Source organism: Myxocyprinus asiaticus, chromosome 13 (genome assembly GCF_019703515.2).
Source record: "Myxocyprinus asiaticus isolate MX2 ecotype Aquarium Trade chromosome 13, UBuf_Myxa_2, whole genome shotgun sequence".
Taxonomy (NCBI): Eukaryota; Metazoa; Chordata; class Actinopteri; order Cypriniformes; family Catostomidae; genus Myxocyprinus; species Myxocyprinus asiaticus.
The window spans coordinates 11,722,081-11,744,141 of record NC_059356.1 but is presented as its reverse complement, the minus strand read 5'-3'; the positions used below and the strand labels follow the sequence as shown (position 1 = coordinate 11,744,141).

The 22,061-nt window shown below is 39.2% G+C and overlaps 1 protein-coding gene across 1 annotated transcript in view; it reads left to right on the top strand.

The window, feature by feature from the left end:
• The window catches only part of LOC127450604 (potassium channel subfamily T member 2), a 142,341-nt gene that overhangs the window by 81,465 nt on the left and 38,815 nt on the right, over positions 1-22,061 (top strand). Inside the window, exons 10-13 of the mRNA XM_051714842.1 lie at positions 6,922-7,086; positions 7,542-7,678; positions 8,132-8,195; positions 11,386-11,494. Of these exons, the coding sequence (XP_051570802.1) occupies positions 6,922-7,086; positions 7,542-7,678; positions 8,132-8,195; positions 11,386-11,494 (475 nt within the window). The remainder of the gene's footprint in view (positions 1-6,921; positions 7,087-7,541; positions 7,679-8,131; positions 8,196-11,385; positions 11,495-22,061) is intronic.

Genomic DNA, 22,061 nt, shown 5'->3' with positions numbered 1-22,061 from the left:
ACATTTGCTGACCAACTCATCCTCATCCTCCTCTTCTTATTGATTGTGTGTATTATTTGTACATACAGTCTATATATCTACCTTATGTGGGGATGGGGGAATCTCACAAAAATGTGCACAGATCGAATTTAGAAATAAAGGAATTGTATTTACCATTAAGAAAGTTAAAGGGATAGTTCACCCAAAAATGAAAATTCTCTCATCATTTATTCACCCTCGTTCTATCTCAGATGTGTATGATTTTTTTTCTTTTGCAGAACACAAATGAAGAATTTTAGAAGAACATCTCACCATTGTAGGTCCTCACAGTGTAAGTGAATGGTGACCAAAACTTTGAAGCTCCAAAAAGCACATAAAGGCAGCATAAAATTAATCCATAAGTCTCCAGTGGTTTAATCCATGTCTTCAGAAGCAATATGATAGGAGTGGGTGAGAAACAGATAAATATTTAAGTCATTTTTTACTATAAATCTCCACTTTCACTTTCACATTCTTCTTTTGTTTTTGGCAATTCGTAGGCCTGACACAATTATTAAATAATTGTCTGATTGTGATTACTTGACCTGACAGTGGTTATTTGAAATAACTGTTATTATTGTGCACTTCAACTTCTAATCACATTTTAATGCACAAATAAGGGAATTTTGAGTAAATACATAAATGCCATCAACGGCACGTTTTTGTGTCTCATTCAGCAACATGTACCGTAAGAAATATGACAATATGACAATTAATCGTGAAAGCCCTAATAGATACAATTAATTGTCATACTGTAGCCCTAAAACAGACAATTAATATTCATAATCACAATTATTTGTTTGACAGGCACATTTCATAATCGTGACAGCCCTAGCGATTCACATTCTTCATGCATATCACCACCTACTGGGCAGAGAGGAAAATTTATAGTAAAAAGGACTGATATATTGATCTGTTTTTCACACACACATATCATATTGCTTCTGAAGACATGGATTAAACCACTGGTGTCTTATGAATTACTTTTATGCTGCCTTTATGTGCTTTTTGGAGCTTCAAAGATCTGTTCACCACTCACTTGCATTTTATAGACCTACAGAGATGAGATGTTCTTCTAAAAATCTTTATTTGTGGTCAGCAGAAGAAAGAAAGTCATACACATCTGGAATGTCATGAAGGTGAGTAAGATGAGAGAATTTTTTGTTTTGGGTGAACTATCCATCTAAGCCTGTTTTTTTAGAACCATTAAGATTTTTTGTATTGTTATGGTTTGTAACAATCACCCCAAAAAGGGCGATTTACACTAAAGGAGTTTTAATATTAATACCAAATATTACATATTGTAATATTTATTATAGGTGCATAAAAAAAAGAAATGCACTTATAGTTCGGCCTCAGGCAAGTGTATTGTACAACAAAAACAGTGCTACAAAATCACCCCCGAACACATACACTTCAACCCCACACTCTGTGAATCAGTGTTCATAAATAAGCAGAGTCTCTATCTGGGATTGATCTCACCAACATTATTTATTTCCTGAGGGATCGGTAATCTAATGTGTATGGAGCAGTGCCAAGTAATCCAAGCTACACCGTAATGAAGAAAACATACATTATATATATATATATATATATATATATTATATACTTTTACTGTAGTACATTTGCAGTGGATCTAATAAATGAATGGGAGTGTTTTATCTTGATTTCATGTTTCCTCAGTGGTGGTACCACAGTGCTTTCACGTAATCCAAATTATATGACGAAGGCTTTCTGCTTTTATTTTCATCTGTCAGACACTTTATGCAAATATCATGTGGTTACGATGACAAAAGCACTGAGCTGAATCACATTGTGTTTGAAGCCCCTTTAAGATACAGCACAGCTGGTGCCTTTCGCAGTATTTGATGCACTTGTTCATGTGTTTAGTCCAACATATAAACTCTCTTATTAACTCTCACAAGCTTTCATATACACTTAAGGCAAGCCCCAGATCGTAGCCAACTCACAAGCTTTAAGAACTAATTTCGTTATCGTAACTACAGTTGGGAAGTAGAAAGAAAATCCACAGCACCACCAATATCTACATACATGATCCACAACACCATCAGTATCTACCCACATAACCCACAACACCAACAACTGGGAGTCTTTAAATGTATGTCGGTGATGAGCTTCAGTTATGTACAGTGCTGATTTCTTCTGTTTTTGTGTATTTTTCAAAATAAAATTGTTTTAGATTTTCAAACAAGATATAACATAAAACAAAGGCAACCGGAGTAAACACAAAATACAGTTTTCAGATATATTTATATTTTTTATTGAAGAAAAAAAGTTATCCAACACCTATATGTTGGCCACTCCAAAACTTAAATTTAGCTTCTTTTGAGCCATTCAGAGGTGGACTTATTCCTATGCTTTGGACTATTGTCTTGCTGCATATTCCAGTTGTGCTTGAGCTCCAACTCACGGACTGATGACTGGACATTCTCCTTTAGGATATTCTGGTAGAGAGCAGAATTCATGTTTCTCTCAATTATTGCAAATTGCCCTGGACCTGAAGCAGCAAAGCATCCCCATACATCACACCACCATGATTGACCATAGGTATGATGTTCTCATTGTGGAATTCTGTGTTTGATTTACGCCAGATGTAACAGGACCCCTGTCTTCCAAACGTTCCACTTTCGACTCATCAGTCCACAGAACATTTTCAGAACAAATGCTTGAGGATCATCAAGGTGTGTTTTTGCAAAATTCAGACAAGCCTTAATGTTCTTCTGGGTTAGCAGTCGTTTTCGCCTCGCTACTCTTCCATGGATGGCATTTTTGGCCAGTGTCTTTCTGATAGTGGAGTCATGAACAGTGACCTTTATTGATGCGAGAGAGGCCTGCAGTTCCTTGGATGCTGTACTTGGCTTTTTTTGTGACGTCCTGCATGAGTCGTTGCTGTGCTCTTGGAGGAATTTTGGAAGGTCAGCCACTTCTGTGAAGGTTCACTACTGTGCCAAGTTTTCTCCATTTGGAGATAATGGCTCTCACTGTGGTTCTTTGGTATCCCAGAGCCTTTGAAATAGCTTTGTAACCCTTCCCAGACTGATGTAATTCAGTAACTTTTTTCCTAATTTCTGGAATTTATTTCGACCTTGGCAAATTGTGCTACTGGGATCATTTAGCCAACTTCATGCTGCTGAAAAAGTTCTGTTTAGGTGTTGATTTGCCTGAACAGGGCTGGCAGTAATAAGACCTGTGTGTGTCTAGTCCAGCTGAACCCATTATGAATGCAGTTACGTAGAATTGGGGATTTGGTAACTAAGGGGCAAATACTTTTTCACACAGGCCCAGTTGGCATTGGATAACTTTTTTGCTTCAATAAATAACATTTAAACATCATTTAAAAACTGTATTTTGTGTTTACTCTGACTGCCTTTGTTTTATGATAGATTTTGTTTGAGCTATACACAAAGACAAAAGAAATACTATTTCACAGCACTTGTGTGCATTTGGCCTTATACACACACACTCACCTGAACAAGTCTCTCACACACTCATGCAGCACAAGTCTCCCATGGGGCTGAGGAGAGATTGAGATGAGAGAGGGGGTTGTCTTTCATGTGTGATGTGAGGGCTTCCCTGCCAGCTTCCTCTTTGGGAGGCTGGAGTGTTTCCGGCACACAAAATGGCACTGGGTCCAGCAAGGCCCTCCTACTCTTTTCATTCACAAAAAAACAGCTGACATTTACTGCTACCCCCCACATGCAGCTGGTGTGTGTGCGGGAATGTTATGGGCAATACTGTGTTTGTGTGTGTGTTTGTTTCTTGCCTGACTGGGGAAATCTCCAGTATAGCTGTTGGCCCGTAGAGAGGCATCCCATAGCACAAACTGACAGCAGCTAGCATATCCCATCCCTCCCTGTGCACACATTGCAATGAGTTTTTATTTTGTAGCTTCTATTGCAATTAAACAGTGCCAAATCTCTATTCCCAAATAGCCTAAAAGCCACTGAATATCAGACAATACCCACGGCTCTTGATAAAACGCCTCAAATCTTAGCTGAGACATGAACACCTGCTATTAAAGAAAAGTTTAAAGCTCTTTAATGTTGGAAATTTATAAAAACACAGCCCAGCTTACTGCCAATATCTACTCAAACAATTCCCAACACCACTAATAACTACCAGCACGATCAATAACACCACCAATATGTAAATTCACAATCCACAACAGCACCAATATCTACCCATACAATTCACAACACCATCAATATATATACACAATCCATTACAGATTCATTATCCTCATAAACAACTCATAACACCATCAATATATACACACACAATCCACAACATCATCAATATATACACACAAAATCCACAACACCATCAATATATACACTCATAATCCACAACAAAAACACCACTAATATCTACACACACAATCCTCAACACCATCAGTATCTACCTGCATGATCAATAACACATCAATATCTACCTGCATAATCAAAAACACCACCAGTATCTACCAACACAATCAGCAACACCATCAATACACACACAATCCACAACATCACCAATATCTAAATACACGATCCTCCACACCATCAATATATATACACACACAATCCACAACATTGTCAATATATACACACACAATCCACAACACCATTAAGATATACACACAGAATCCATAACAAAAACACCACCAATATCTACCCACAGAATCCACATGTGCAAGTGAAGTACTTGGCGTCATGACGATAACTATAACCCTAATGCGAGTGAGCTCAAGAAACACTCGTGCAACACCATAAAAAATATTGGCACACACGGAAGACACTCCTCACCCCTCTGTCGTTGGTCATTGCCCCCCATATGTCACAGTTCTAGATCCAGGCCTGCACATGAACTATAACACCACCAATAGCTACACAAGGTCCACTACACCACCAGTGTCTACATAAATTGTCCACAACACCACCAGTAATTACATACATGATCCAACACCAATATGTACCTAAACAATCCACAACACAATCAATATCTATATACACGATCCACAACACCCCCAATAATTGCACACATGATCCACAACCAGTATGTACCTACACAATCCACAACACCACCAATATCTACATACATGATCCACAACTCCACCAATATCTACACACATGATCCACAACACCACCAATATCTACATACATGATCCACAGCACCACCAATATCTATATAGATGATCCACAACACCACCAATATCTACACATGTGATCCACAACACCACCAATATCTACATAAATTATCCTCAATACCACCAATATCTACATACATGATCCACAACACCACCAATATCTACATTCATGATCCACAACACCACCAATATCTACATACATGATGCACAGCACCACCAATATCTACACACATGATCCACAGCACCACCAATATCTACATAAATGATCCACAACACTACCAGTATCTCCACAGATGATCCACAACACCACCAATATCTACACACATGATCCACAACACCACCAATATCTACATACATGATCCACAGCACCGCCAATATCTACATAAATGATCCTCAATACCACCAATATCTACATACATGATCCACAACACCACCAATATCTACATACATGATCCACAGCACCGCCAGTATCTACATACATGATCCACAACACCACCAATATCTACATAAATGATCCTCAATACCACCAATATCTACATACATGATCCACAGCACCATCGATATCTACATACATGATCCACAACATCACCAATATCTACATAAATTATCCTCATTACCTCCAATATCTACATACATTATCCACAGCACCACCAATATCTACATAAATAATCTACAACACAACCAATATCTACACATATGATCCACAACACCACCAATATCTACATACATGATCCACAACACCACCAATATCTATACACATGATCCACAATACCACCAATATCTTCATACACCACCAATATTTACATAAATAATCTACAACACAACCAATATCTACACACATGATCCACAACACCACCAATATCTACAAACTTGATCCACAACTCCATCAATATGTACCTACACAATCCACAACACCATCAGTATGTACCCACACAATCCACAACACCATCAATATGTACCTACACAATCCAAAACACCACCAGTATTACATACATGATCCACAACATCACCAATATCTACATAAATGATCCACAGCACCACCAATATCTACATAAATGATCCACAGCACCACCAATATCTACATACAATACATGATCCACAACACCACCAATATCTACAAACTTGATCCACAACACCATCAATATGTACCTACACAATCCACAACACCATCAATATGTACCCACACAATCCACAATACCATCAATGTGTATCTACACAATCCACAACACCATCAATATGATCCCACACAATCCACATCAGCATCAATATATACAGTACACATGAAATCCACAGATCCGCCAACATCTACATACATGTTCCACAACACAACTAGGATCTACCCTTGGAATTCACAACACTGCCAATAATCACATACATGATCCACAACATCACCAATACATACCCACAAATAATACACAGCACCACTATTAACTTGACACAAAATCTAAAACACCAATATCCACACAAACAAATCAACAACACCAATCGACACACAATTTTCAGCACCTCAATATTTTTACACACAGTACCAATATACATAAACCCAATTTCCTAGACAAGACAAATCTACAGTACATCATCAAATATCCTGCTCTAACCACAGTACACATTTATTTGAATTAGCATGTACTCAGAAATAGCTTGCCTGCAGTAATTTTACAGATCTCTTCCTGAAAACCCTACAGAAGCCATGCATTGTCTGATGCCTCTTTTTAAAACCATTTTAATGAAGCTCTACTCATTGCAATTTCTCTTAGTTTGAGCAGTTGGCTTTCTTGTGGATGGAGCGACAGAAGTCTGGAGGGAACTACAGCCGTTACCGTGCCCAGACTGAGAAGCACGTGGTGTTGTGTGTCAGCTGCCTGAAGATAGACCTACTCATGGACTTCCTCAATGAGTTCTTTGCGCACCCCAGACTGCAGGTGGGTGAGCATGTGCACATTCGTGCATGCATATGTACACTAGCAAACGTGCTCATGTAAATGTGTGTACATTCATGCCAATTAAGATCAGACAGACCGCTGTGTGCTGTTTAATCCTTTTCAGGAGGGTTGGAAACTGAGGTTCTTGTACTGGGATTAACAGAATCTCAATTTAAATGACTAAATATAATTATGTGTGAATGATCCTCTGGGGTTTCAGGAGGGGTGGGTGAAAAATTGAACTCACATATGCATTGCAGTTCTTTCTGAATTTGAATGATCCACATTTTTATACAAATTTTAAATTAAATAATTCTGGTTATTGAAAGCATATGCAGGATAAAGAATTACAGAGACAGATCAGTTCCATGCAGTGTGGAACATTGCATAAACGGCATGGAGGGCATATGTGCCTGTCTGACATTTTTCCACTTACTTGAGCTCATCATATCCAGGATTACTATGTGGTCATCTTATGTCCCGCTGAGATGGACGTCCAGGTGCGGCGAGTACTCCATATCCCGCTGTGGGCTCAACGGGTCATTTACCTGCAGGGATCTGCTCTCAAAGACCAGGACCTGATGAGGGCTAAGTAAGACCTTCTGAATTATATATATATCATATGATATATAAACAATTATGATTACTGCAAGACACCTCAGTCATGACCTACAGTGAGTCTGTCTCTATGGTTTTTAATAACCCTGCTGAATCCATCCTAATATGGTTTGCTGGTCTTAGTTGGCCTCCCAGCCTGGTCTGGTTTGCTGGTTTTAGATGGGGTTTTTGGCACTTGTCAGCTGGTTAAGGTAGTAGACCAGCAGGTTGACAAACTGAAGACCAGCTTGGCCAGGCTGGATGAACAGACCAGCTTAAACCATTCAGTAACCTGAGAATATATTCACTTGCATTTTTTACTTTCCGTTTATCTGATACATGTTTGTGTGCTCTCTGTTCTCTCTCTGCCCCCTCCTTTTTTCCTCTGTTATGGATCCTGACCTGTTTCTCTGCTCTCTTTGATCCTCTTTGTCCTGACTGGCTGAAGGATGGATGATGCTGAGGCCTGTTTTATCCTAAGCAACCGGTTTGAAGTGGACCGCTTTGCTGCTGTACGTTGCCCTCCAACTCATTTTTCTCACATTTTTTCCCTTCTCTTCCATCCTCTCATTTCTCTCTGTAAAATAGGAGGTAGCAATTTCAAACATGCCCTGAATGATACTGTTTCTCTCTTTATCTTTCACTCTTTGTTGTTCTTTCTACTGATGTCACACTTGAAAGCACAGTTAGTGACTTTATTTTCACTAATGACAATGAACCCAATTGTTCTTCTAGTTCTCATTACCGTAATGCAAAAAATCTTGTTCTCATTACTGAAAAAAAAAAAAAAAAACAATAATAAAAAATTACATAAATATAAAATATTTTTATTAATACAGCGTGGTAGTATTTGTTGTACTGCCTTTAACTTATGTTGACTTAAAAACATTACATTATATCATATTTGTAAAAAAAAATTTTTTTTTATTTTTTTTACTGTAATTCATTATAAAATAAATGTGATTCATTGTAAAAAAAAAAAATTTAGTCCTATTTTATTTTATTTTTTAATGCAAAATATACAATAACTTAAATGGTGGTTCTTAACTACCGGTAGTTTGTGGTGACCCATCATACAAAATTATTACAGTGTGTATTAGTGCAATAATTATGTACTTAATTAAACAAAAATTTCCTTTAAATCAAACATTGAAACATATTATTATTATTATCAATCCTCTACGGACCTGTTGGAGAAAGAATCGCCATTGGCTAGTCAATTTTTGTTTTTACTCGCCAGACCTTTTTTTCTTTTTTCTCCCCTTTTCTCCCTAATTTGGAATGCCCAGTTCCCAATGCACTCTAGGTCCTTGTGGTCGCGTAGTGAATCGCCTCAATCCGGGTGGCGGAGGACGAATCTCAGTTGCTTCCGTATCTGAGACAGTCAGCCCGTGCATCTTATCACGTGGCTTGTTGAGCGTGTTACCGCGGAGACGTAGCACATGTGGAGGCTTCACGCTATTCTCCGTGGCATCCACGCACAACTCACCACAGGCCCCACTGAGAGCGATCCACATTATGGTGACCACAAGGAGGTTACCCCATGTGACTCTACCCTCCCTAGCAACCGGGCCAATTTGGTTGCTTAGGAGACCTGGCTGGAGTCACACAGCACGCCCTGGATTCAAACTCGTGACACCAGGGGTGGTAGTCAGCGTCAATACTCACTGAGCTACCTAGGCCCCCTACTTGCCAGACTTTTGACGATATGTAAGCGGAATGAGACTGAAAACTGAAAAAGATGTTAAACAAACCGAGGAGGAGGCATCTTCACACACACACACACACGCGTGTGTGTGTGTGTGTGTGTGTGTGTGTGTGAAGTTGCCCCTGACTCGATTTATGACTTCACACAATATAGTATGCAGGATTGTACATTTTATTTTGTATTTCACTTTTCATAAGTTTAATCACTTTTTAGCTTTTTTCAAAATTTACACATTTCACATTCTGTCAATTCATATGATGTCATGAAATTGCATTTTTAATATTGATACAAGCTATTGCCTCTATTTGAAATGTCATACAATATATTTTTAACAAAATATTTACAAGGTTGGAACCTCATAATTAACATAGAATTACACATAACAATTAGGCTATAATTTTATAATTACAATTTATAATTACATTATAAAAATTATAATTTAAGTGCTACTATATCAAAACTACTATACAAAAAAAAAAGACCTTGCATAGATGCAGCATGAGCCTATTTGTTAAATCTTTTCGTATTTACAGTGTTTTCTGAAGATAAAATAATGTATGATTGTGCCTTTAAATAATTATGTATTTACACATTTATTACACTTACTAAATTACCACACTTTGTTGAATGTTTTTATATGCACTTGTGTGATTTACATTGAGTTTACATTGACATGAACAACAAGCACTAAATTGGTACTGTCTCTTTAAGAGAATGGCTGCTCAGCGAGCAAGTGTTTACGGTTGAATGAGCGCAGCGCACATTAACGAGAGAGAAGTTGCAGTTGTTTTTACGTCATCCGTGCACAGTGTCATTAGAATTAATGTTTATTTTTATCGTTTTGATCACCAATTGACTGTAAATAACCAAAGGGATATTAAAAGAGACATGAAATTAAAATGGGGTGCGTGGATCTCATCTTTGGTCACAAAATGCACAGAACGAGGCAAAAGAAAACTTACGTGCATAATAAGTATTGACTTGCTTGTACAAATATTTATTGTACAAGTTCTCAAATTTAAATCTTCAAGCTCTTGAGTTTTGGACACTTTTACCTTCCAACAGACATTCAAAAGGGCAGGCGCGTGTAACAAGGTCTCTGATTTTCTTCTCAAGGAGGAAGCGAGGGCCGGGTAAACGTTCAACACAAGTCTTTTATTTTACACACTTTCTTGTCTAACATGTTTGCTTTTCACACAACACAAAACACACAGAACACTCTGCTGCGTGTGTCTCTCTCTCCTCCGGCGTTCTGTACTCCCTTTTTATCCCTCTTCAGCTCTCACTGTAACACAGAACAGCTGTTAGAGATAATTTCCCACAGGTGTCAATCATTACCGTTCTTCCTCTCCCGGCCTCGCTCTCCACAGACATCACTCGGCCACGGCCACATCACCGCAGCACGTTACTGGTCTATGTGCAGACAGTCCATGGAAAAGTGCAGCCAAATAAGGTCAATTTCCTTCAGAGTGCGCGCTCACGCGATACAACTCACTGGAAAAGACGAGACTGAATCCAGCTTCATAATCACCAGATTCTCATTTAGTAAATGGATTTTGGTGCTTCGCCACTACACAACTTAATAACCGGCGAGTGAAATCTTAATATTTACTTTCAATTGGCTAATAACAGACATATTTTATTCGCATAGCATGAAATTTAGTGGCACGTGTGAGTGATTTACTCAGTATGTAGAGGGATGATTATTTAACCTATATAGTTATTGATGAATTTGTTCCAAAATACTGTTTGATTGGATGCATGGCCTTTGATGTTAGCAGCAAAAGAGAAGCATTCTCTCCTCATTTTTAAAATTTGATGATCCTAGTTATTTTCCTATCTTGCGATACACCATTTAAGAACCGCTGCTTTATGCTAATTACTCTGTAAAGAGGGTATTGGCTAGTATGTACTGTAAGAGCTGACACTAGAACTAATGTCATAATTCTGTTCAAATGCTTCTCTCTCTCTCCCCTTCTCTCTCTTTGACACAGGACCATCAGACCATTCTTAGGGCCTGGGCTGTGAAGGACTTTGCCCCAAACTGCCCTCTCTATGTGCAGATCCTCAAACCTGAGAATAAGTTCCACATCAAGTTCGCAGGTGAGCTTGCCATATGTTTTTCCCTCTGGAATGCAGGTGTAGAGAGAGCAGGAGAGTGTGATATTAGATGCCTGTACGTTTGTGAATGTGTTGAGAGCAGAGCTGAATTGAATTGAGAAAGCCTTTTATATTCCATTTAAATTCCTGAGGTGAAAAACAGGGTGCAGAATTAGAATGAGAATTTGTATTTAAAGGGATAGTTCACCCAAAAATTATCATTCTCTCATAATTTACTCTCCCTCATGTGGTCTTAAACACGTATGACTTTCTTTCTTCTGGGGAATACAAACGAAGATAATTTGAAGTATGTGTCCATACAATGCAAGTCAACGGGGTCCAAATCTTTAAAGCTCCCAAGCGGACACAAAAGCAGAATAAAAGTAATCTATGTAATTAGAGTGGTTTGATCCATGTCTTCTGAAGTAATATGATTGCTTTGGGTGAGAATTTAAGTCATTATTCACTATAAAAAAGAATTATTATTTTTGGTTGAACTATCCCTTTAAGTAAGGAGAATTAAAATGGATATACAGTAGATTCAAAGAAATTCAGAGAAACTGCTGTGTTGTTTTTAACAATAACTTTAATTGGGGGCCTGGGTATCTCAGCGAGTATTGAAGCTGACTACCACACCTGGAGTCGCGAGTTCGAATCCAGGGTGTGCTGAGTGACTCTCCTAAGCAACCAAATTGACCCGGTTGTTAGGGAGGGTAGAGTCACATGGGGTAACCTCCTTGTGGTCACTATAATGTGTGGTTCTCGCTCTCTGTGGGGTGCATGGTGAATTGTGCATGGATGCTGCAGAGAATGGCATGGGCCTCCACACACTCTACATCTCCGCGGTAACACGCTCAACAAGCCATGTAATAAGATGCGCGGATTGACGGTCTCAGACGTGGAGGCAACTGAGATCCGTCCTCCGCCATCCAGATTGAGGCAAGTCACTACAACACCACGAGGACTTAGCGCACATTGAGATTGGGCATTCCAGATTGGGGAGATAAAAACCCCCAAAAAACAATAAATTTAATTTTCCATATGAATTACCCATAAACATGTTATCATGCACAAAACATATGATGTGTTTGTCCAGAAAGATGTTATCTGAAATTTTGGTGCTGTGTGGCAAAATTGAAATCTGTTTTTGATGGTTATGTTAATTGTTTTGACTGTATTGAACTTAGTTTAAATAAATAATTCTGATCAGTTGAGGAAAATAGTTACAAATTATTTTAGCACTTGTGCAACTTAACTTGTGTTGGACTAATTAAATTTCTCTATGTCTTTGAATTGGTGTTAATTAAATTCCTCTTCCTGTCAATCCCATTCAAATACCAGTTCAACATCATGTGGGGTGTGGTCAATTCAGTTCACATTTCAATTTATGATTTAAACAGGAGCCAATGCTTATTCTGAATTTTGCCCAACCCTGTTTGAGAGGCAGGTGAACAGCCAATCTCTTCTGAAACTGTGTCCTTAAACACAACTTATCTCGTTCTTCAGTTGTTTAAAATGTGAATGATGCTTGCTCTTTACCTCCCCGTTCCTCCTGCTCTGCTGTGATGGACAGATTATGTGTTTGGTGGTTGGCTCATGGTTATTCAGGCTGTTTTAGCAGAAAGAGCCCCTCTCATGTTCAACAGCATAGCCAGTCAAGCAGGAGAGACTGTGGACTGCTGCTCTGTGGCTGTACTGCACAAATCTAGACTTGTCAGAAACAATTGTGATGTCTACCTGAACTCCAGCTGTCCCAATCAGCCACTAAGGTTTGATTGTGTTGGAAAAGTGAAGAAAATCCATTCTCTTCACCCTCCACCTGTTTCCTTATTACTTAAAGTTCACCCTTTACAGCTGCTCTCCATTTGGAACCCAAACAGGAACATCATTTATTCCCTTGACCTGTCTGGATACCAGTGCTGGGGAGTAACTAAGAAGCAATGCTACTAATGTGTTTTACTACTTTTTTTCTTTCTATTTTCTTCAATAACATTTACAAAATTTTTGCCCCTGCATATGTTTTTATGCAAAATTTTGCACAGTTTAAATCTCTTAAACAAAATTATTGATGAAAATGTTCAGTGACGAAGGTTTTTTTATTTTATTTTGTCAATGAAAAAGATCCATCATAACAATAATCAAGCAGTTTTAATTAAACAGAGTGTCTATTTACCTCTGTGTAAATAGCATCTGCCACACAGTGCAGCTATTTGCATCCCAGTAGTCTGGTGAAACCACAGGAATCTACGACAACCTAAACGTTAGGTGTCGCTGCAGTCGCATGGGGTATAAAGGCTGTGTGTGAATGTGTAGTGTTGTCCTAGTAACCGCAAGGAATTCGTGTTTTGTCCCACTCTTTTCCCCATCCGATTTCCTGTTTACACTCTTAATATTTCCTCTAATACTACTTAAAATAATAGATAAATATGAATATAAATGAGTGATTTGGTCACGGTGAATGTCCGGGAGTGCAGAGAAGGGTTTGATCCGGAGACGGGTTCTGTTGATTGCACTCACTTGTTCCTCTGTGAAATCATAGTTACTGTAGTAAAACTAAGGTTATTTTTTCTAAGGTAAGGTTAAGGTTAGGTTTAGGGGTAGATGTTAATGTAGTGTATCTGTGGGACTCTAAATAACCACAATAAACACTGCAGTGATGCCCATACTGTATGTTAGTATTTAAATATGGGTGCAAATAATATCTGCCACTATTTGCACTGGGGTGTAAATAGCATATTAGCATAATAGCATATTTCCGGGGGATGGACACCAGTTGGGACTGTTATGTGCGAGGTTGAAGCGCATCTTTTTTTGTTCTGTGGGTTATTAAGGATTTTATGGTTATATCAGTGTTGAATCGTGGTCTATATAATTTAGCCTTGGGTACACAATTTTTCCTTTGCATGTCATTATGTCACACTTTAATATAGGTAAAATGTTTCTCTCCACATAGAATGTTAATGGGCTGGGGCACCCTATAAAAAGAAGGAAGGTTGTATGTTTCCTTAAGTGTAAGAAATATGATATAGTGTTCCTTCAAGAAATGCACCTTTCTCCACATGAAGCTGGAAAACTTGACAGGGCATTGGGTGGCCATGTGTTTTGTTGTGCTGGTTCGAGAAAGACCAGGGGAGTCATCACATTGATAAGTAAGTGTGGTGAGCAGGACGGAGCCGAGCGGCGTCTGGGTAGAGCGAGGCCAGGAAGATAATTGGCAAATGACTTCCACCTGCACGCCACACCGGCCTCGCGTTCCAGTGGGGGGTGGCGGGAGTATTTAAGGAGAGGAGACAGTGGCAGAGGAGAGAGAGATGTACGAAGCTGTCCGCGTGTCTGAACATTTTTATGATTTGACGCAGCTGGCTAAAAAGCAGTGCATGTTTTTGTTTCTTTATACATTGAAAAGTGTTATTAAATGTCTATGTGTCTGTCAAGCCTGTTCCCGCCTCCTCCTTTCCCATCTTTAAGTGTTACAGTAAGCATTTTTAAGTTAAATGTATCAAACAGATCAAAGATAATTTAGGAAGAGTCATTAATGTTTTGGCTGAAATACTGGGGCAAAATCTTATTTTGGCTAATAACTATGCACCCAATGCTGATGATCAGAACTTTTTTATAGATCTTGATGGAAAGTTACAAGCAGCTGGGATCCTTCGTGATATGATTTTGAGTGGAGACTTCAATCTGTTAATGGATCCGGTCCTTGATCATAGTGATGCAAAAGTGTGTAGACCCTTTAGAGCAATGTTGACACTACAGAGGATGTGTAAAAATCTTGGTCTTACAGACATTTGGAGACATCTGAATCCATCTGGGAAAGACTACACCTTTTTTTCATCAGTTCATAAGATTTACTCTAGAATAGTTTTTTTATATATATATCTAATTCACTTATTCCAATTACCACTGATTGCTCAATTGGGAATATTTTAGTTTTAGATCATGTTTTGGTGCGTTTAGAGATGTTGCCTCATATAAGGAAAGAAAATCATATAGATGGCGCTTTAATGCATCCCTTCTACAGGACCCAGCATTTCAACAAATGTTAAAGACAGAAGTTAATGTTTATGTGGCGGCTAATTGGTCCTCAGTGTCCTCTGTGGGCGTGGCATGGGAGGCGCTAAAGGCCGTTCTTAGGGGTCGGATCATACAATATGCCTCACTCATTAAAAAAGATCAAAGCGTAGGAATTCATGGAATTGGAAAAGAGTATTAAAAGTGCTGAAACAGAGCTGAAGCACCGTATGTCATCCAATGGTCAGCAAGTTCATAGAGCCATTAGAACTTCCTTAATTGATGAATGATCAAAAAGACTTTCTTGACTCAGATATTACTTTGGAGGAGCTTGTTGAGGTTATTAAAGGCTTGCCAACAGGTAAGGCACCGGGGCCAGATGGTTTTGCCGCAGTTTTTTTTAGATCTTATGTCACAGAACTGGCTCCACTTATGTTAGAAATTTACACAGAGTCATTAAAGAAAGGTGAACTACCACCAACCATGATGCAAGCCCTGATCAGTCTCATTATTAAAAAAAGATAAAGACCCAAATGAATGTAAAAGTTATCATCCAATTTCCCTGATCCAGTTAGATGTAAAAATATTGTCTAAAATTCTGGCTTATCGATTATGCAGAGTAATTACATCTCTCATACATATAGATCAAGTGGGGTTTATTTGTGGTCATAGTTCTTCTGATAATATTAGACGTTTTATAAATATTATGTGGTCAGTAGCGAATGACCAGACCCCGATTGCTGCCATCTCATTTGACACCGAGAAGGTGTTTGATAGGGTGGAATTGGACTATCTTTTTAAGATTTTGGAAATGTATAGGTTTGGGAACACTTTTATTTGGTGGATTAAGTTACTCTATAAACATCCGTCAGTGGCAGTGCAAACTTATAGATTCATTTCAGATTATTTTTGTCTTTGTAGGGGAACCCTCCCTGGTATAATATTGAACAAGCAGTCCTTGCCCCAATTTCACCATTGCAAAGTCTTTCTATTAAATTGCTTGGAGAAGTAAAAATGTGCTCAATTTTAATACTTACCTACATGTTTCCTCAAGCATATGCCTGAACTCCAAATTGTGTATTAACAAGTCCCCCTTTTGCTGGAAAGAATGGATGGAGAGGGGTGTTGCTACACTTGGTGACCTTTATGAAATGGAGCATTGAGATTATTTGAAAATATAACACAGCAATTTGGGATTTCTAGGTCTCAATTTTTCATTTACATTTATGCATTTGGCAGACACTTTTATCCAAAGTGACTTACAGTGCCCTTATTACAGGGACAGTCCCCCTGGAGCAACCTGGAGTTAAGTGTCTTGCTCAAGGACACAATGGTGGTGGCTGTGGGGATCGAACCAGCAACCTTCTGCTTACTAGTTCAGTGCTTTAGTCCACTACGCCACCACCACTTTCAGGTATTTACAGTTACGGCATTTACATTGTACTATGTTTGGTGGTAGTACACAACCCCCAAAAGGTGCAGACACTCTTTGTATGGTGCTTACAGCCTTTAGAAAGGGCCATGAAGCATCAGTGTATTACTCCTTGTTGATTCAGAGTCTTGGTGATGGGGCCTTAACAGCTATTAAGAAGTTATGAGAAAGAGATTTTAACTTGGTATTGGAGGCCTGGGAGGCGGCCACAGGGCAGGGACTGTGTCAGGAGGCCTGGGAGGTGGCCACAGGCAGGGACTGGGTCAGGAGGCCTGGGAGGCAGCCACAGGGCAGGGACTGGGTCAGGAGGCCGGACTGCTGTAGGAGGAGACTCTGGGGAAGTAGGCGGAGCCATGGACAACTCTGAGGGCGGAGCTAGGAGAGGCTCAACGAAGGCAGGCAGAGCCATGGAAGGCTCTAAGGGTGGAGCCGTGGGAGGTGGAGCCATGAGAGGCTCGAGGGGCGTAGCCATGGAAGGTGGAGCCGTGAGAGGCTAGAGGGGCGGAACTTGGCATCTTAGTGCCTGGAGCATAGCTGAAGGCTTGAAGGACCACGGTGGAGCCGGGGGCTTGGAGGACCGAGGCAGTGCCTAAGGCTCGGAGGTCCAAGGCAGAGTCCAGGGCTCAGAGGGCCAAGGCGGAGTCGGAGGGTCGATAAATTCCCTTGCCTGTGAAAACTCAGGGGTCGATGGTCGAGCTGGTGACTTGGGGGGAACCGGCTGACCAGGAGGAGGTGTCTTGTGTGGAGCCAGCGGAGGAGGAAGGGCCAGGGTACTGGACGGAACCAGAGTGTCCATTAAGCTGGCTGGAACCAGTGGAGGATGAAGGGTAGTCAGGGTGGGAACCAGGGTGGGGAGCAAGTCAAGGTCTATTAACTTGGCAAGAGCTGGCTCGAGGCAGTCAAGACAACAGGCATTGGCACTGGGATGGTCGAGGCTACAGGCACTGGCTCTGGGACGATCGAGGCTACAGGCACTGGCTCTGGGACAGTCGAGGGTACAGGCATAGGCGCTGGCTCGTTGACCTTGGCAGGCGTGGGTGCTGGCTTGTTGACCGTGGCAGGTGTGGGCGCTGGCTCGTTGGGGCCCGAGACAGTAGAGGAAGTGACGAGTTGACAGAATTTGTAGGTGTAATCCAGGAAAGGAAGGTGTTGTTTGAATAATCCCATTAAAGGACCAGTCAGCTTCATGACTTCGGTGATTTGGATGTGTAGGAGAGGAGGATTAGAGGGATCGCTGGATTAGAAGGTGGAGAGGAATTGCGGAGAGTCTGTATTCTTTGTGTGGTCAGTCCTTCTGTAACTTTGGGTCGTGAAGAGGAAGAGATGCAGGAGTAGATACTTTCAGTATTTTTATTATAAACGTAGGAGTGGAACAAACGATTAAGCTAAACATCACAAAATAACAAAACAATGAAACACTACATCAGCACAACATAACACTTCAAGGACTGACAAAGGAATGGGCAAAACTAGAGGATATTTATACAAAAGGAGCTAAATGAGGGAATGGAAGACAGGTGAGGATAATAAGGAACAGATGGAAGTGATGAGGGCAGTGAAACATGGGAGATGTAGTCCGGAGGAAAATTTGAAAATAAGAGTCCTTGAAGAACGTGAGGGAGACAGACTGTGACAACAATAGCGCAAACACTCTCACCCATGTCCACTTGCACTTTGCGTTGGCAGGAAAATTGCGCTTAGAATTTGCGCTCTCATGAAAATGAGAGATGTTGCACAATGTCTTTGCGTGTTGTGCTGCGCCTAGCACACTTCGAAAATAGAAGCCAATATGTTATAATTTTTTTTACTGTATTATATGCTATTATTATATTACAGTATATGCTATTTTATAATGATGTGCTATTTTAGTAAAACTGAGCACAATTAATGAATATGACATAATGAAATATTAACTTAATTTAAAGGACATTTTTGTCAAAAAAAACTGCATGAGAATTAACACTGCAAAAAAGTTTTGTTAAAAACTGCTGGGCTTCACTATGTTGGAAATTTCTAGTTACATTAGTTATAATTAAGGTCAAAATATCTGTCAAAGTATAATGCTGTCACCCTAATTAACATCCTTATTGTTTTTGTGCCGGATAAAGACAGTTCTTTGTAACTGACTCATGTTAACTGATCATTTTTTAAAAAGTTATTGTGCCCTTAAATAGCTTCAGTGTAGTTAGCTACTAAGGTAGACATGCAGCCTTTCTCCAAAAAGTAGGTACATTTTATGCATGCTATTCCAAGAAATGTTCTTATTGCACCTTTAACAACTTTAAGACCAGAAACATACTTCACGTGTGTGTGCCAATAAACCATATGTTGTTATTCAGGTCGTTAGTGCTACACATGTTGATAAGATCATTTTAAAACTGTTCCCCTGCCATGACAGTAGTTGCCCTGAAAGAGAAAAAACTGACCGTAGAAGAAGAGAGTTTACTATATTGTTCGCTATAGTGGCCCTTGTGGCAGTGTTGAGAATGCAATGCGTACTTATGTTGTGAATTGTGGTTTGATGCAACAGTGTGTGAAATTGAGCTTGCGTAGGTACAAGTGGTAAAGTGTATAGTAGCAGATAAATTATGAGAAACTTGTACTTTGGGAAGTCACAGTTTCAAAGTAGCTTCCACAACATTAAAACATTGCATGAAGCTTCAACGCACCTTTGAATCTTTCTGTGGTTTGTGTGTGATACCGGAGTAGTTACCAAGAAATAATACGAGGAAGAATTGCATGGTGCAGTAGGATATGAGGTGAAGCTATGATTAGAGAGACAGATCACAGCTGCCAGCACCGCTCCAGTGAGCAGCAGATGAAAATGTGAGGAGGACATGTTCCTCTCCTCCATCACATATGTACTCACTCTGGTATTGCCCTGCACAGTAACGTCACCTGGGGTTGTGAAGCTGAGAGCATGATGGTCATGCAGAGCTCCTCAGCATGTGCTGACAGCCCTTATTTCAGGGTCGATGAGAAAGCGGAGGTGGCTCGCAAGGCTCAAGTCAGATGTAGAGACAGCTGCGGAGTCAGTGAGCTTTACCTTGAGATCAACCACAGATTACAGAGTAGCACACAATCAGTCAGTCTAACCAAGAGCTGCTGGTCACTATAGACTGCACTCACAAAAGGAGAATGAGATGTGAGTGTGGTGTTCACAAATTCCTTTCATTTATTTCACTACGACTATACTGAACTAAAAGGTGATTTCTTAACAGACAGTATTTTGTATGAAGGTACCTGGTTTCTGTTTCAATGGAGAGAGGTCAACAGAGAATGGCCAGACTGGTTTGAACTGACAAAGTCTACGGTAAATCAGATAACCGATCTGTACAACTGTGGTGAGAAATAAATCATGTCTGAATGCTATTCTGAGATGCGGGTTGGTGCTGTTTTGGCGGCACGAGGGGGACCTACACAATATTAGGCAGGTGGTTTTAATGTAGTGGCTGATCAGTGTATATATACTGACCTCGTATACTAGCATTTATCTGCAAATAATGCTGTATGTGATTAATTGTGATTAATTCGATTAATTAATTGGCATATCATGTAATTAATTCAGTTGAAAATTTAAATCGATTGACAGCCCTAAATTTCATTCATTTTGAAAGTAAATGTTTTTTGTTACTTTGAACTCTAAAAGACATCATTAATGAGGCAAAAATGTGTGAGATAAATAATTCTGCTGTAAAGTTGGACCTGTCATTGCAGACGCTTGTGCCAAACTCCTGCAAAAATATAAACAAACCAATATGAACTTTGATAGTGTACACAAAGTGCTCCAGTTTCTCTTTAATTTCACGATCATGTGATGGAAAATGTTCCTGGTCATATCGGGCTTGTACAAGTAGTGTTCGTGACACGCAGTGACACAGAGGGAGAGATGCACGCTTACTCTATTTCTGTGGCGTGATAAAATAATGAAATGAAATCTCAAAGGTTTTGCTTCATGACAAATAAGGGCTCCTGGGTTTTAATCAAAGAGCAACAAAATAACATGTGAAAGTGATGAAATTAGGACAGAAATATTTTACTATTGCATAATATAATATAATATATCATATCATATATTAATATATATATATTAAAAAAAACATTATAATGTTTTTAATTATTTATGAGTTCCAAAACAACAGTGTAAAATTGACCAAAACTAAAGTTGACCGAAAAGAGAGACGCAATTAAAGTATTTAGAAATATTTAGCTATTTAATATGTTATTTTTCATGTAATTCAGAAGTTTTTTAAAGCCTTAAAAGGAAATCATTCCCTATTTTATTATTTGATTTATATTTTTTAAGTTAAAGAAATATTCTGGGTTCAGTAAAAGTTAAGCTCAATCAACAGCATTTGTGGCATAATGTTGATTACCACAAAAATTAATTTAGACTCTTCCCTCCTTTTCTTTAAAACATCACAAATCTGTGTTACAGTGAGTCACTTACAATGGAAGTGAATGGGGTGAATTTTTTAACATTAAAATACTCACTGTTTCAAAAGTATAGACACAAGACATAAACTATATGCATGTAAACATGATTTTAGTGTGAGAAGATCGCTTACTAACCTTTTCTGTGTAAAGTTACAGCCAATTTTTTAATTTTGTTGCCATGACGATGTAATGTCAACAAACCCTATAACCTTAAAATGACTGTAAAAATTAAAATTTACACAGCTCAAATAATTTTTGCAGTAATCAATATTATGCAACAAATGCTGTCGATTGAGCTTAACTTGTATTGAATCTGGAATATTCTTTAAATATGTAAAAATGACTTCTTAAAGTGTAGAAAGCACACATACACCTTAAGAAATATGACAATTTGTATGACAATTAATCGTGAAAGCCCTAAAACAGACAATCACCATAATTGCAATTATTTACTTGACAATTAATTGTCAGCCAAATTTCATGATTGTGACAGCTCTAGTTTGAAGTTTGAGGACAGACACGGCACCGGGGATAACGCTGATGCTTCACTCCATAGACTTGCTGACACGAGTCATGTGGAAGCCCCTTTAGGAGGATATTAATGTTATTTCTTCTGTGCCTTTTATGTCGCATCCATTCAAAGTCTTGTGCTGTGTGTTGCACGAAGATACACATACGCACAGCTGT